At 43.2% G+C, this 17,680-nt stretch overlaps 1 protein-coding gene across 12 annotated transcripts in view; it reads left to right on the plus strand.

Moving 5' to 3' along the window:
- Positions 1-17,680, plus strand: part of AGAP1 (ArfGAP with GTPase domain, ankyrin repeat and PH domain 1) — a 257,074-nt gene that overhangs the window by 106,548 nt on the left and 132,846 nt on the right. For 11 of the 12 annotated variants that reach the window (XM_015867759.2, XM_015867760.2, XM_015867762.2 and 8 more), the window contains 2 exons: positions 4,818-4,973; positions 9,470-9,562. In XM_015867759.2, the coding sequence (XP_015723245.1) occupies positions 4,818-4,973; positions 9,470-9,562 (249 nt within the window). The remainder of the gene's footprint in view (positions 1-4,817; positions 4,974-9,469; positions 9,563-17,680) is intronic. The other variant, XM_015867756.2, reaches the window with a different exon arrangement.

Here is a 17,680-nt window from a genome sequence, read left to right on the forward strand (position 1 = left end):
CTTTGTGTAAGTGGCTGGTTAGGAACATGCCCCTAGCAAACGCAAGGAGAAGTCCAACTTTCTGCTAATGCAAGTTGCAGCTTGGCTCCTGGCGTGCAAGATGAACTCACTGGTTTATTTACTGGTGGTACTGAGACAAATGAAAGCTAACGTACATGCATGAAAGTGTGCCTTTTGGGTTGGTTTAATCCTTTCTCAGCACAGAACTGTGGATGGTGCTCTATTCTTTATTTAAGAAGGTATCAACAAGAGTCTCATTATAGGCTTTTAAAGTCTTGTAGACCCTCTTGGCAGCATGTGCCTTTGAGGTAACTGCATTGAAATGACAAAATTGCACACATTGATACCAGAGTGAGATTCATGAGTTGCTTTTGTCTTGTAAGGGTGTGGTGACAAATATCTGTTAAGTTTGTGCTTGTTGCCTTTGAGGTTCTTACAGCACTGGTCCACATGGTAATAAAGATTGATATGTGTATAGGTGCTAGAGGTATTCTGTAAATGGAGTATTGGCCAGTCGTGCAGGATGCATTCTAGAAATAACATATATCCATTAAATGAAGGACTTTCAGGCTGTTCTGCAGCAAAACATACAAGTACATAAAAACATACACACAGGGAAAGCTGTGTGTTTCCCTAGCAAGATGTACTGATTTCTCGGGTATCTTCATGTCTTGAGAGCAGCTCAGTGGCAAAACTTCATTGAAAAGGTAATGTTAAGGTGTGTAGCATCCCTATGGGCTTTAGAGTGCTTCCTTGATTGGTTTTGACTGCCACAGATTTGGCCTGTTTGTCTTCAGTTAGTAGATGGGTTTATATTTGATACACGTTGGGTTATGTCTGGCATAAGGAAGACTGTTCTTCAGATTCACTAATGTGATTTTTGTGGCTTTGGATGCTAAATTCTGTGGATTATGTTTATATTGCAATGGAGTCAGTGCTTGACTCCAGTGAAAACATGGTGTATTTTCAAACAGCTGAGCTGCCCCTGGGTGTGAAGCTGCCATGCCCAGCTGGGGTCTTTAAGGGGATTGGAGACAAGGATGGTGACTGGGAGAGGTAATGGGCAAAACCTGGACTGGGTGTTGCCAAATGTTGTAGCAGGTGTGGAGAATTTGTGCTGCAGTGAAGAGGCAAGTGGTAGAGTGTAAGTTATTCTTTTGGCATTGAGGTGATGCTATGTGGATCTTTAATGTGGAGAATGATCTTTGTTGATGGAACCGAAGTTTGTGATGGTCGTATCATTAATGTGATAAATGTGTATTTTAATCACTATTATTAAGTGTGTTTCTCACATAAGTGAGTGTTGTAAGGTACTGGGTTTAGATGCTGAGGTTTTGGTGGTTGGGATGGCAGAGCCTAGCTTTGCTCCAGGTTCATAGCCAACCCCAGCTGCTCTGGATGGGACCCTCTGCTGACCAGAGTTGGTCTATGAGCTATGCTGGGGTGGGCCTCTGAGAGCAGATTTAAGGAAGGGGAAAGTGCCTTTTAATGGCAGCTGGAAGAAAGAAGTGAGAAATGTTAGAGAAGCAACCGTGCAGCCGCCAAGGTGAGTGCAGGAGGTGCTCCAGGGGTGCAGCAGCAGTTCTCTGCAGCCCAGGAGAGGACTGTGGTGCAGCATGCTGTCCCTTATAGCCCATGGGCACCACCTGGAACACATCTCCCTGTGCAGCTGTGAGGGAGCCCGCAGTGCAGCAGGACTGTGGGAGCTGCTGCCCTTGCAGCTGTACTGGAGCAATGCCTGAGGGATGGCCCTGTGGTATGGAGCTGTATTGGAGCCATGCTTGTAGAGCTGCAGCCTGTGAGAAGCCCACGAAGGATCAGCTGGGGAAAGATGGCATCCATAGAAGGGTCCCACATGGAACAGGGGAAGGGAGTGACCATGGAGGAGCAGCAGAGTGTGGAGCATTATGGGCTGCCCACAGCCCCATTCTCCCTTGCCACTTGGTGGGAGAAGGTGGGAGAGAGTGTGTGGAGGAGGGTGTTCTTGTTTGCATTGGTCTGTTAGCAATAGGCAATGCGTTATGTTAATCTCCCTGTACTGAGTCTGTTTTGCCCATGATAACAATTGGTGAGGGATCTCCCTGTCCTTATCTCGACCTGTGAGCCTTTTTCATTGTATTTTTCTCCCTGTTCTTTTGAAGACGAGTAAGAGCACAGTGTAGTGCTGATGAGCTACTTTGTTAAACTACCAGTTACCTTTTTTTAGTTAACTAAAAGATGGAGCTGCATAATAGTCAAGTTTTTCAGCATTATGCAGCAGAACATAGCTACATCCCTTTGTTTTCAACAGCTTGTGGTTCACATTCTGTCATCAGTGTAAAATATTTTAGTCCTTCTTTGTACTGTTGTATAAGAACAGAAAGATCAGGCTTCTTTATTCTTCAGGCATGACCATTCTTCTTTTCTTCCACCATCTTCATCACCTGTTGTCATCTCTTTTTCCCTCCTGTGCTGAGCCTTTCAGCTCTGTGGTTCTAATCTTAGACGTGTCCAGCACCTTCAGTTCCTGTTATTCATTATTTGCTTAAATTTCCTTCTTTTCCCTCCTCAGTTTGGCCAAGAGGGCAGTAGGTCCTTACCGCTGTGGTCCAAAAGCCATTCCTTTAGACCAGTTACGTGTTTCAGCATCTCTGGTCTCCTTTTCTAGTGCCATTTCATAGTTGCTGTTTTCAGATGTTCTCCTCGTAACCCTTCCTTTGTCTGCCACAGCCCTTCCTGTGCTTCTCTGGAGGAGTAATCTCTGATTTTCACAGACTAGTTGTGTGTTTTCCTGCAGGTTACTTACTGTCCTGTCCGTTCGACCTTTTCCTTACTATCTCAGCAAGATACCTTAGAGAAAGGGTAGTGAATGTGGCCATTGAGGCCATTTCTTCACAGGTAGTTCTTCTCATTGTTCATTATTGCTTGCTGTTAGGACACTAGAAATGATAATTCCAGCTCCTTACTCTTGTATCAACTCTGTTTCGGTCACTTGGGCTGCTTCCAAATTCTGCTTGCTGCTTTCTCTCTGTACCCCACAAACATTGTAGGAAAACCTCAGACAGGTCCTCTGTTAGTTCTAGTACCCTTACCTCCAGCTTCCTGGCAGCAGCTCTTCTCTAGCTCAGAAGGAAGGGCACATGACATTTCATATCCTTTTCTACATGGGAAAATGGGACAATTTTCTCCATCAGCAAGTTTGTTTCATGAGTTGTGATTCTTATCCTGCAACACAGATTATGAGGAACATATGCATGTATTGACTTTTGGAAGCGATACCCCTGGATTTGTGGCTGTGTTGATTGACCCTTTAGTGCAAGCATTGAGCATCCAGACTCATCCCTCTTTGTTTTTACCTTTCCCTTCTTGAATTGTAAAAGAGAAGAAAGGAATTAAACACCGAAGAAAGCCCTGAAATTGCTAAAAGAAATGCTAAGTGGAGGATGCAAGGAAGAATTGTTTCCTGCTTCGTTCTCCTTCACGGGTTTTCCCTTCCCTTTGAGGTCCTGATCCTTGCGTGGACCTCTGAGTGTTGTGTAATGGAAGTGCTGCCCTATTGCTATGCCACCCAAGCAGGGTATGGAAGCTCCATGTGTCACTAGCGAAGGGCAGCACTGAAAGGGAAACACTGGACTGCCTTTTTTTCCTGTGAGGAAATTTTATCTGGTAAATTCCTAGCTGCAGCAGTAAAAATGAATTGCCTCATATTAAGTGCCATGGGAGAATCTTTATCCTTAAAGCACCCCATGTTTTACCTTCCCTCCTTGCTTCTTATAGGACACTCAGTTGCTTCAAAGGTGTCTTTTCACCTTCTCATGAGCATCACAGATCATTTCCCCGCCCATAAGTTACCTTGGAGTTGCTGGCCAGTACTTCAGCTTCTCTTCCACTGTGCTTTTCTCCAAAGGCCCATGGATTTGTCCATCTTTGCCTTGCCTCCGTCCCCACTCACCATACATAGCCTGCATGTCCCCAAAGGATGCATGTGTACCTAACAGAAATATTATTATTATCTCTGCATCCTTCTTAACGATGTTTTAAGTACTCGTTTGTTATGTCTAATAAAAAAATCAAAACATTAATCACATTTTGGTTCCTTTCCAGTCTGTTTTCCTTGCCTTTCTGCTATTAGTCACTTGTGGCATCAGTTCATTAATTGCTCTTTAGGTTTACTGAGAGTGACTACTTAATTTCTTAGGAGACTATGATGTAACTTTACATTTGGGCCGCTTTGATTAAATTGGAATGCCTTCTAAGCTCTGTATCCCTGTGCCAATGGTTTTCATGGCTTCAGCAAATGCCTTAAGAGCTACCTATTACTACAGGAACCATTTTACAGCATTGGTGGGGTTGTTTTTTCAGGTCCTTGATTAGCTCTCAGCGGACTGATGGTTCCAGACCAGGATTAAGTCCAGCTATGCAGTTCTGTTACACTAGATGTTTTTCTCTAGGTTTTGAGGCAGAATTTGGCTTACCAGTTTTGAAGTAGAAAAGTAAAACGTACAGCCTTTCCCCCAGTGTTTTGCTTACTCTTACACTAACACAACAAAAGAAACTGTTTATATCCATCTAGGGGTATATATTGTGCAGAATGACAATGTGCCTGCTGCATCAACGGGAATATTTAGATTGCTTTTTAAAATGAAGGCTTGGAAAAAAGTATTTAAAGCTTTGCCGTGGAAATGCATGGAAGAGTGGCACTAGGGCAGGCATGCTGTGTTGTGTTCCTGAGCTTAGGCTGCTATTCTCAGGTACCAGGACTAAATAAGATGCAGCTGTGGATTACAATTTCTTGAAAGCAGTGTACCGCTGTTTAAAACTGACTTTAATCCTTGCAGACCAGTAATGGAGGAGGGAGTTTAAGTGATTATTCCTCCTCTGTCCCATCAACTCCAAGCACCAGCCAGAAGGAGCTACGGATTGATGTCCCTCCCACTGCCAACACACCAACTCCTGTCCGTAAACAGTCCAAGCGCCGATCCAACCTCTTCACGGTGAGTGAGCCAAGGAAGAGACTGTTGCTGTGTTTCTAGTCGTGCTCTGTGACCATGGCCTGAACTTCAACCTGGTTGAGTTGAGCTGGTCTAATCCAGACAGGAGTGGTGAGATGGATCTGTAGCCTTGAAAACGAAAGCACTTTAGAATGACAATGGGGCTGTTCTCTTTGAGGATGTAAAACAGTGAAGTCACCATGCTGGGAATTCCAGGGGATGAATTCTGGAGCCTTTGTGTGACTTTGATTCTAAGGTCTGCCCAGGTTCCCTAGGTTCCCACCTTCAGCCGCCAAAGGCAAAGCTGGGCCTCTGCTCCTAAACCCTGTCCTTGTTTGAATGATTCTGCTGACTCGAGGCTTCCTGGTGAGATATCCAGTGTTTGTAAAGAGCTCTTGGTGTTTGCCATGGGAATTCTGTGGGCTACTGGAGAGTGGCTGCCCTGTGATCCTTTTGTTGGTGCTGCTCAATTTGCTTTTTCATCTTTCCTCAAATTTCTGGGTTTTGCTTCATTGAGAGGCAAAAATCCAAACCAAAAAGAAACACTACCCCAAACTGTTCAGCTGGTCCACTGTGATGGATGTTTCCTATGCACAAGTACTTTGGGGAACAAGAATGAGGCTTTGAGTGATGGTTTCCTTGTTCTAGCAGTCTTGCTGAAGGCTTTGGGGTTGCCCTGTGTGTGTAACTGTGATTTTAGAATCAGCTTTATGACACTTCAAACTGTGCTTTCTAACAAACACTCGTGTGCCAGCTCTTTGGTGACTGCAGCTATGCAGGAGTTGCATTTGGCGAGCCATGTTTTATCATAACAAGTGTTTGTATTTTGTATTCCAAAGCTGATGTCTCATTTACTTCCCAGCAACGGTCACCTCCCCACTCGTATCCAGAGAAGCACAGAGAGAAATGTTGGAAACTTTGTGATCTAAACAAGGTCTGACCCATCAGCCCTTAGCAAGTAAAAAGTTCTTATCCTAGTTTTGGAGCGCTGAGCGTCAACAGCACAGTCTAACAGGTCACATTTAATGTGCCCATCTTGTGTGCCTTCCCCTGCCGCTCGCAGGGCTGGTGCTGAGCAGCACTCGTGAGTTATTAACTCCACTAGATGTCAGTGTCATCCTAGAAACTGAGAGCGCAGCCATAAATCTGGGAGCCCAGCGGAGACCACCAGAGCTGTGTCGGAGCTTGTGCCGACCATTTCCTGCCTCAAGTGTGCATCAGGCGCTGAGAGGGCTGTTCAGATGCTGTTGACATTTGGAAAACTGTGGGTGATTTACGCTGGAGTAGGTGTAAATTTGAGGAAGTGAATAAAGAGAAACATACGCATCTGCAGTCGAGGAAGAGGTCTGAGAGGAATATGAAATCAACTGCGTGTGTTACAAACAGATTGAACAGACAGGTTTGCAGTAACTAACGGCACAGGGAGAGCTGTCTTGCCTAGCACCAGAGGATGTTAATAGTTGTCTTCATGTCAAATAATTTGGGAAAAATTGGGAAGAATCAAGTGCTGTGGGAAAACAATAATGTCTTTTATGACTGTATTGAATACGGTGTAATCTCTGTCCTGGAGTTTGCTGACCCTGGTCTCATGCCATGTCAGCCAAGCTGTAATCTGGAATTACCAGACTGAGCCAATAGATGAGACATCTATAAGTAAATGGATGACCTGTCTGCTAAGAGCAAAATGTGAGCTTGAGTATGTCAGTCAGCTGTGTTTAGTTTGCTGTGCTTGTTTCCTAGGCTGTTACTTGCATACGATTATTATCATTTGCATCTGTGTAACTGCAAACTGACCCTTGTTACGTAGTGTAGGTAATGTGTTAAGTTTCCTCTATGAAATCCTTTTAGCATTGGAAGGAAATTGGGTTAAGCAGAAAGATGTGGGTTTTTTTAGGAATCTCATTCAACTTAAGGTTTGGAATAGGACCGAGCATTTAAAACATGTTCTTGTTGAAGCACATTAGAGGTGGTATCTGACCATTACGTCTTTGTTGGGTATTAGTATTTTCTGTCAAGCTGTCATTGCAATAGGAGACTACCTACTTAGGCTTTAAAATAAAGCAGAAGGGTAAGCATCTTTTGTTTTTTCACGGTACAGATAGGGATGTTTAAATCATTGTGCAGCACAGGTGAGGATTTACACTCCAGCAAAGCACTGGCTGTTACTTCTTGTTGGATTTCATACAGGCTGAATGAACTTCAGGTACAGCAAGAGGCAGCTCTGTTCATATGTTGGTATTACCTGTCTCATGTGATTGCAGATTTGCAGTCAGGACCTTTTAAGAAGTTAAATAAACCTCTCTAGTTTGCTGTATTAGAGATCAGTGCTGGTACTTTGGGCTGTGGGTGCAGGATTCTGGTTGTGCCCAAGCTCAGCTGCCGTATTTCCCTGGCTTGAAAGCAATCTCATTTGTAGGCTCTGATTTAGGGAAGGTTTCGTGTTGACGTAAGGCTGTGTGTGACTTCTGGTGCAAAGGGAAAATAAGTCAAATGGCATTTGGGCAGGTCTTTTGTTTTTAATTGTTTGGGACTTTCTGTGGTTTTAAATAGCATTGCTGAGTGTGTTAACAGGACATACAAGAAAATCCTAGCTAGTGCTGATCCAGTGTGGTTTAGTGTCTGGCTTTTTTAATAAAATGAAATGGATGTATTTTAAGTGCGGAGGCATGGAAGAGTAGGGTACCTCTCTATTTGACTACATGATATAAACAGTGGAGCCTGATACAGCTCTCCCCTTGAAAATTGCATGTGCTGTTGATACCAGCAGCCAGGAAGGATTTGACTCACGTCCATCCCCAGCTTTCTATATTTTAAGCACTCGATAGTGTTTTGCTTTGAAGCATTTCCCTGCTACGTTCAGCGTTCTTTTCTGCTGCAGTTACTTTAATGGAAGAGAAGATGTGATGATTCAAGAATAAATAAATTAGCGCACAGTACCCAGATTGCTTTTCAGAGACGGGATCCTTTCTTTTAAAACGAGACAAAAAGAAACATTCAAGTTGACAACTTCCCTCCCAAGGATTTGGCTGCCTTCATTGAGTTCCTTTAAAATGTCACTTAGGGCCGCTTGGCGCTATTGAAGTATTGTTTTGTGTTTTATTATTGGGAAGTGGCACTTTCAGATTCAGAAATCTGTCTTGAAGGAAGAGGAACAATAGTGATCTTCAACGTTGGATTTCATCCCTCCCACTTGTTTTGCTTTCTTTCATTTATTCTTTGTTTAATTCCCTGCCATGTCATTCCATCGCCCCTAACCATAGTAACTAGTGATAGGAGCCTGCTCCCGGCAGAGCCGGCAAAAGCACAGCCTCCCCGCTGGGTAAATGTGGTGCTTAGGATGCTGTTACTTGAAGTCTTCCTCTGTGGGCTTTTTCCCTCCCCTTCTCCCCATCCCCTCGCCCCTTAAAGCAACCGCTCGGGGCATTTTCTTGCTTCCATCCCTCCACCTGCTCAATGGGGGAGTGCAGAAAGCAGGTATTAACTGCCCGCCATCCCAATGGCGCTCCCGACCTCGTTGCCTTTAAGTCATTCCTTTATGCCCCAAATCAAACCCGGTGTCTCGTATTGCACTGGTTTTCATCAGCTTTCCATGGTGCCACTGGACACCGCAGGCGCGTTCATTCCATACATCATCTGTGATATGAAAAGCACATGAAAATGTTTCCCCATTTTCAATATCGTGTGAGTAATGTTCCTATTGAAAAGTAATGGAGTGAAGTTGTCGCTTGTCAGATCAGTTATTAAGGAGGATGACTTTCAGCTCTTCCATTTTTATTTTATTTTTCCTTTTTTTAAAATAAATCTGTCAAAATGAATCTACTTGTGTGTTCTTTCACAGGGAATCTGAATGAGTTCTTCTGATTCCTGTAGTCACGAAGGAAGCTCTGTGAGCTTTCTCCATAGGGCAGTTCTCTTTAGAGAAAGCCTGGTCAACTTTTAAACATTGAATTAATTTTTCTCCTGTTGATGTTTCTTTTCTCTGCTTGGAAAAATGTTTTTCAACCTCATTCGGTGCCTGTTCTTTCAATTCCAGCTTTCTCAGTATGGTAAAGAGCTGTAAATTGGAATGAGCAAAGAACAAAGTTAAACGAATACGGTCAGAGACAGTGCCATAAAATCACGGTTTCAGATAGCTGTTGACCTTTCTGAAACCATACAGATATTAATTACATTACCTATATATATTTTATCTACGTGTATCGGATTTTCTCAATGAGAAACCGCAGCCTTCTTCAAGTAGTGAACTTGAGCAGCGTGGCTGGCTCTTTAGGCAGAGAGGCCGGAACTCTTTGAAACCCAAATCCCATTTCAAACAGGTGGAGAGCTGAAAATTGGAACTGGTAATTAGGTATTCAAATTCATTTAAATTTAAGGGACCATTGTGTACTCGCGTAGATGTTCCCCCACTCTTGTTTTCAGTACCATTTGTGTGTCGAAACACTTCTTTCAGTTGCTTAAAAAAATAACGACCAACGCCAACCTTCTTTTTTGCTCCGCAGTCTCGGAAAGGGAGCGACCCAGACAAAGAGAAGAAGGTCCTGGAGAGCAGAACGGACAGCATCGGGAGTGGCCGCGCAATCCCAATTAAGCAGGTACGTAAAGAGCTTTGCTGCTTGCCATGCTTGGAGACGCACCTCGGGTCTGCAGCGTTGCGAGGCCGGCCCAGCGCCAAGGTTTGTTTGATGTGCTCCAGTGATGAATGTGGAAGTCACTCACTTGACATCAATTAGGAGAGGTTCCTATGTGTATTAAAATAGGATCATTAGAATAAGAAGAGGGAAAATGTGACAACAGGCCTAATGAAGTGCAGTCTGCCGGCCTGCATATGGAGCGCGTTTCTCGGCTGCGCTGGCTTCAAAGGCTGCCTTTGTAGAGCCGGCTTTGATTGGGCCGTGCACTGCCCATTTGACAGGGGGAAATCAGCGCGCTGCACAAGAGCCCCTTGTGATGGCAGGAATAGCCTGATGTGGCCCTAATTTGCTATCGCAGACGGACATCTGAACACAGTTTCAGGCTGGTTTGTAACAACAAGGCAATTAGTTGTGATAATCATAGCCGGTGTGTCAGCTGTGCACTCTTGTTTGTAATTTGCTAATGAAGGAATTGTAACTTTGATTAGGTTCAGTTTCATTTAGACCTTATTATATAAGAGAACATTTACAGCTGTAATGTGTGGCCTTAATTAAACTTCCTCATTACACAACAGGACTTGAATTCACGGATTTGTTTTGGTCTGTTTTACTAGCCTAGATGCACTTTCATTAGCCCGGAAACTGAATGCTAAATTGTAGCTCTGAACGCACTCTGAAAGGCAAAAGCAATACTGGAATCAAATGCAAAGTGTTTGGGTAAATGAGATCATTTACTTTTCCAAATTAAATTAGGCTGAATTCATGCAGTTAAGAGCACTGCGCTAAGCAATTGCATGGGATGCTTTACGAATGGTTTCTGCAGTAGTGTTTGCAAGTATTTGCTTCCATGCGAGTTACCGTGTTGCAGGCAGCACCAGCGCCGAGTGAAACAGCTTATTTTCTTCCCACGCAGTTCTTTCCCAGTTTCCTTTGGCTGCTTTGCTGCTTTCCAGACGCTCCCTTCCCTCTTCCTTGTGTGTTTCCAAGCCTTACCTCTGCTCCTGGCTCATTTTGTCGAGAAGCCCCCTGTCTCCTGTTTGGTGCTGCTATGTTGGAGGTTCTTTGTATATTGTTTTATGTTGAGGGGGGTGAGGAAGGAAGGAGATGGCTTTGTGCTTTTGCTTGTAGCGATTTCTTTTCTCAAAGCAGTTGGACTTGTTGGGGCCATCGCAGAAGCCTGCTCACGTCTGTGGATCTTTAGGAGACAAATTTTAATCAAACACAGCAGCGTGACACCAGATAAGCTCCATGTTTGGCTCAATGCTCAGAGGAGGAGATTGCAGGCACGTGAAACAAGCCACAGGTTTTTTTCTCTACAGCTTTTGTGTGCTGTGAGATGGGTTAAACCGACTGGATTCTTTTGGGGTGATGCTATTTAAACAAAACAGACTGTGAGTGAGGCTGAGAAGAACAAATCCATTGGGAAACACATTTTTCCCAGTCCTTGTTTAAAGTGTACATACTCTTCTAAAACGGCACTGCATGAAATTAATCTGTGTAAAAAAGACACATTTAGGACAGGTGCTCACATTTTAAGTGTGATCACACTGCTGCACAGTTAAGATATCCTCTACAGTCACCATCAGACGGGGCTCTGAAATGAGGCACTGGGGAAGCTTTCTCCTATCCACTGTTCAGATAGCTCTGGTGGTGATGAGTTGCATTACTGTTACTGTTGTGTTCTACAGGTGTGAGACACTTGGAGATCTGAGGAAGTAGAAATTCCTGCTAGAAAAGATGATCTCTGTTGCATTTAGTGCATTGACTGTGAATAAGACAGAGAGGGATGTGAAAAGGAGCTTTTGGACCTAAAAACTTCAGTAATATGTCATGCTACTGTGCTGCTTTTCAATGAGAAACCCCTTCCATCAGGATGCTTCAGTGACAAATGGTCAGTAATAGAAAGAGAAACCTCCTTTCACCAAGCTGAATGCAGATTGTAGTATTCACAAAGTTGCTGTGGAAAAGCTTTTTTGTTATATTCTTAAAAGACTCTTTTTAATCTTTGTCCCCGTGTTTTCCAGTCTTTCCTCCTATTAGCCCCAAAGTCTCGTTGCCGCAGCATCCCATGCTGCAATTATGAGTCACCTCCAGTTACATTAAACGTCCCACGACTTGTTGAAGCTGCTCTTGAGCAAGGTGCCTTTGCCAGCTTCATGCACATACCCTCATCTTCCAAGGGAGGCCATGGGCAGACCTTTTGAATCCCACTGTCAGTACTTTGTTTTGCCCCTTTGGAGGTGCTTTGGGTATGTGTTTGACAGTGATACTTAAGAGCTGCTGACCGTGTTCCTCTGATGTAGGGATTGAGTCTGTTTACAGATTGGTGCTTCTCTTCTGTAGATTGAGCTTGTTAGCACATTTAAACAATTTGTAAAAAGCCATAGGAAGGTTCATGTTGAAATTCAGATGCAGAGTGTTTCGTGTTCCCTGGTACATGGAAAAAAAGGGGTTATACAAGATAGTCTAATAGAGAAGTCTTGCTAATGAGACAGTGAACTCAGAGGCTTAGTGATCTGATAGATTTTGTGCTGCCTCACTGTAGGTTCTTCTTATCTACCCAGGGTGCCCCAAAAATCAGAAAGTGTCTCCCAACTTGAAGGAAAGTTAATTGGAGATTGGAAACGTTCTATTTTGTCCGAATGTGAGTGGTAACTTTGGCCAGGCTACTCTAAGGTGAATTAAATGCAGGGAGGTCAGTTTAAGGGAGAACCAAAAGAAAACTGCTCAAAAAGGAGAAGTTGGGTTTTGCTTACTTGGCAGCATCAATGTACCATGCAGTCCGTGCTCCCAGCATCCTTGTTGGAGGATGTTGGGTGTGCCATAACTTCCCAAATAGAATGCTGAGGTTGTGTTTAACACCTTTTGTGTCTCAGAGAACATGAGGCTGAATGCTTTCCTCGGTATAGAATATCCTCTGCTCAAAACCATTTAGGCTGAAAATGAAGGCTTGTATTTGGTAGCCTGGCTGAATGTTCTGAAGCTCGTGGTAGGCTCTGTTTTATAGTATCACCCTTCCCAGCCTGTTGGGGTTTCTGCAGCATTTGGGGAAGATTACTTTGTTTTCTGCAGTCTTGCAGTAAGAGCAGACTCAAATGAAGGGAAAAAAAATGACAACAAGAGAAATAAAAGCTAGAAGCTCAGCTCAGCGGTGAGTGGGCTTGTCATGTATTAATTTTTCATTGCTGTGGAGAATTGTACATACATAATCACTTGATTGCAGTGGGAGTTAGCGAGCTCCTATGGTGTCATTTGCATAAATCTTGTTAAGTCAATGGCAGTTAATGAAGTACAAATGAGCCTGGAGAAGGTGACATGCAAATCGTGGGTGGCAGATGGGAGGTCTGTTTTTGGGATGGCAGCTGTGTGCTTTTTCCTTTTTTTTTTTTCCCCTCTCCTCTTCCCCCCCCTCCCTCCACAGACTGGAGTGTAAATAAATACGCAAGAGCTTGCCTTGACTTTCTGCTATGAGATTCTCAGCTCTGGCATTTGCACTTATTGCAGGTGCCCGTGTTGTTATATAGCTGAGCTCTATAACCTTGGCAGCTCTTTTACCAAAAGCCATCTCACCAAGGCTTTGATGGGGGTTTGCCTTTTGACAGCTTACCCAAGCCCTGCTCACGCTGAACCGCTCTGTGCTTCCTGTGCCCCCAGATTCCAGCGCAGCTCCCAGGTGCATCATTTAGGGACAGCAAACGTGAAAGCCTGGCTTGAAAATAAACCTTCTCGTGTTTAATATTAGCTGATGGCATAGCGAAAAATTTGCCATCCATGACTTGCAAAGGTGAACTTCAAAACCCATTCCCTTCTCTGTTTGCAAATGGCCGTATTAATGGAGAAAGCTGAATAACTTATTCAGTCTTTACTTTTAGGTGATATTTCAGATGACCTTCTTTGCCCACTAGCGTGGCACATTTAAATACATTAAAGTAATCCCTGAATGAAATTAAGTATTTTGTCTTTTTCACTCCGAAATAAAAATGGCAAACGTTTTTAGGGCTCTGTCAGCAAATGGGAGGGGGGGGGAGTTTTGCTTGTAGGAAGAAGACCTTTGGCTCTTGGCTGTATGAGCGGCTCTTCTGTCCTAAAGGTGAGCACAGAGAAAACCAGCATTTCTTATTTATATAAAAGGTTTATGGTTGGACTAGATGATCTTCTAGGTCTTTTCCAACCTTGATAATTCTGTGATTCTGTGTTGTGGTAAACTTGGGAGAAATGATGTTAAAATGCTTTCAATGAATGTCAGAGTCTGTATGAAAAATGTCGCCAGTTCCATAAGGTCTGCAGTATTGGAGGCAATGCTTTGTAGGTGTCTGCAGGGAAGATCTGCCAAGCACCCGTTGAGGGGTGGAGGTGTGGGCAGCTTCTTATCACCCCTCCTTAGTCATCTTCAGGCTTAGGCACTGCGTTTATGTAGTGTTTCTTATCACTGAATCTCCAGTTATCAGTTTGTAACCTTTTAGCTCAGATGGGTGGGACAAGCACCGTTGTTCCCTATCATTGTCATTACTTGGAGGGTGAGATTTTTGCCTAGATCTCTCACCTGTCTACTGCTCTGCACCCCTAACCTCATTTTCCTTTAAGCTTTAGCTCTAGGTGGGACATTTCTGTGTACAGTCAAGCGTGCATGCTTTGTGTTCAGAGTAGCATCGCTGCACAGTCCTTCATTTTGGCAAGTCGGGTAGTGTCTTTGAAATAGGACTTGCAAAGTGACGGTGTGCCACATCCAGTCAGTCAAACTGATTTGCCTAAGCCTTCTCACTAGCCGAAGAGCTCCGCAATGCTGCAGGCAAATGTCAGACCTGAGAGCCACCATCCACATGAACAACAAATGCTTTTTGCAGCAGGTTTTGTAAATGTAAATGTTTACTTTGAGCCAATCAAAAGAGAGTACAAATAAGCAACCGTCTTAGCATCTTGTCCTGCTTATTTCATCTGACTTGACAGGGTGGAAGATGCTGGTGTAGTGAGAGCAGGGTGCTCCCCACTGCAGCACCTTGCACATTAACAGGCCTGGGCTGGTGCAGAGCACCACGGCTCACCCTATTACTTTTCCAGGCTCTGTTCTGGAATAAGGATGGTTAATGCCTGTAGCAGCCAAACGCATTGGTGGCTCTGGAGGGTGGCTTTCCAGAACTCAGAAATGACAACGACTGACGTGGTGCTGGCAAATGGCAGACTTTCATTTATTTATATCTACCGTGAGGTGTAATTTACCCTGTCACACTTGTGTCTAATCACAGTAATCAGGATCCAGATACGCTTGTACAAACACAAGAGTACGGGCGTTAGCCAAATACTCTTAGTGCTGAAATCTTCTGTGTAATTCCTCTGCGATTGTTTATAATCAGAACGTACACATTTTTGCTGTGTTTTTAATGAGTTGATTACTAGTTAGAAGATGTTTTGTGCTCGCTGTGGTTCTGTAAATTGTTAACTGGTAGCTACCAGTATAATTAAATATTTCAGAACACTTGGCTCTGGTTGCATTGAACTGTGAAGAAATAATGTTATATAGCCAATCAAAAAGAGATACTTGTAAACTCATTTAAAGCGTCAGAGTGTGTTAGGACTATCACGGTGATGCTTATTGCAGGAGAAATTAAAGATACAGTTTTGTGCTAAGAGGCAATACAGAAATTAGTTCCTGAATTAGTTGTTAATTGATTTGGTAATTCCCTCGGGTCTGCATGCTCTTTTTTTTCCCCTTCTTTTTCATTGTTGCATTCAGTTAACAGTGACTATTCCCAGTGCACTTGAAATATGTTTTCCAATTAGATCCAGTGTGCCCTTACGTCAGATGCACAGCTCCAGCTTTGAGTTCACCTGCTTGGAAGCAGCATTTCATTTGATTGTGAAAGCTTTTGCTGTTGTGCTGCTGGTGGTTTCCAGGTACTGTCCCAAGAAAAGCAGTCGTGTTGACTATTTGAAATGAAATGGCATCTAAAAGGACTGAATTTCTTCAGTGTTTCTTTTAATTGATTTGAATTATGAGGTTCTAAAATGCAAGATTTCTGTCTCCCATCCTATAGGTTGCTCTTGTTATAGCTCTTACTCCCTGCAAAATTGTAGTGGTAGTCTCAAGCATGCAAAGACAAGGCGAGCAGAGTACAGTTGCTCTGCATATATAGTTAAAGTCATTATTCTATCAGTTTCCAATTAATGTTTGCTAGGGGTTGAGGTGATGTTTGAGAGTTATAGAGGCCTTACAGTAATATTATTTTCTTAAAATTGAATTCTATAGTGCTGTGCATATTGCTCTCATACCTCTAAGGATCTATAAATGAGACATTATTAATACAATTTTCAGAGAAATTATCTTCCTATCAATGTTTTAACTGCCTCTCACCCTAAGAAGCTATGACTGAAGTCAGTGGGAGCTTCTTGTGTTTTCCTGATGGTAACAGGCTGTGGTAGAGAGATACTGACTTGCTCATAACTTTTCCCAGCTTACAAATCTGTCTTTATGGTACATTACATTATAAACAGAATTACTCGATTTACGTAATAAAGAATTATGTTTAAATGCTTATTACTGTCCCTTATAGCAATGGACACAGTTTCAATGGTAATATTCCACTTGTGTGACCAAGCTTCCCAGAGTGAGCAGAAGTAAGGTGACAGAAAGAAGAAACAAACAACATAAGGAAGAAGTAGGACTGCAAGCCTGCAAAGGGAAAACCAAGCAGTCTCCCATGCAGGGCTTTGGGGAATTTAATCCTCTTGGTCTTCTTACCCTCTTCTGTGTGCACTGTATTGCAAAACCTGTGCACGTTGGAAGCAAGAGCAGAACGTGGTGGAGAGGTGTCAGAGTGCTTTGGAGGAGAGGAGGAGGGAATGATCGAAAGCAATGTAGGTATAAAAGAGAACATCAATAAAGAAAGCCATAATACGACTTTAAAAAATTTATTAGAATTTTCCAGTGCTGAAATGATGTAATATATCAAGGTGGCATCTCAATGTGACATGCAGAGATTGGCAGTGATGAGGTCACTGTGGTATCTTCACCATTGCCCTTAGGCTAAGAGTTAGGCCCTGGCCGGAAGCCTTGGGTGAGCTTGTTGTACATGGAGGCTGCTTTAAAAGTTTATCTCCATATTAAATCCGTATCTCCATGCTCACAAGAGGCATTCTGTTTTATTTGAGCCATCTCTGTCTCTCCTTGATAATTAAAAAAAGAAACAAAAAAAGCAACCTACTGAAACTATGGACTGATCAGGTGGCTCTTTGAGTGTGTCATTTTATAAATGGTGGGTGGAAGTAATTGACCTTACATTACTTTTCGTATATGAGATCTGCTGATGCCTTCATACTTGTGATCTCTAGTGAGTGATAATGGGGTGAAAGAACTGCAAATCCTTCTGGTCTGAGATGTGCTTTCAGAACTGCACACTTTGTTGATTCTTCTTTCATGGAAGCTGGTTGGAGGTGTCATTGCCAAGCAACCATTCCTCTGGCCCAAATGCCCTTGTTTTGAGGAGCCGCTCTGTACTGGAGGTGAGTCTGTATGTGTCTATTCTAACTTTGGTGGCTGCAGCTCTTCCTCTTGAGGGCACGAGTGAGGAATTAGGAGGAAGAAGTGACATAACAAGATGAAGTAGAGCGCTTATGACAGTTACCAAGTGAGACTGCCTGACAGACTCGGGTTGACACGATGATTATTAATATGTTGTAAAGATGTTTTGGGGATTCCGCCATATTTGTATGGTTGCCAGCAAAATGTTGACAGTTGCATTGTGGTTAATAAATTCATTTAGATTTATAAGCATTGTTTACAGAACCTGTTCGCCTGCTGAAACTCTAACAGCATCTGTTCCTTCTTACTAATTAACTGCTAATTACGAATGAGCTTTGTGTGTTTGTCAGTATAACTGGCTCATGCATTTTGTAAGGAACATTAACAAATTGATTTACATAGTGGTAAAGCAATCAAAAGAGTAAACTGAACAGCACGCATTTAAAGCCCTTTAGCCTAATTTTTTGAACAAGGCAAACCTCGGGCATCCAAAATATGTTCATAATTCTTTCGCTACCCTTAAATTTGGGGGTAATTGCGTGTAAGTCTGAATCAGGGCTGTT

Source organism: Coturnix japonica, chromosome 7 (genome assembly GCF_001577835.2).
Source record: "Coturnix japonica isolate 7356 chromosome 7, Coturnix japonica 2.1, whole genome shotgun sequence".
Lineage (NCBI taxonomy): Eukaryota > Metazoa > Chordata > Aves > Galliformes > Phasianidae > Coturnix > Coturnix japonica.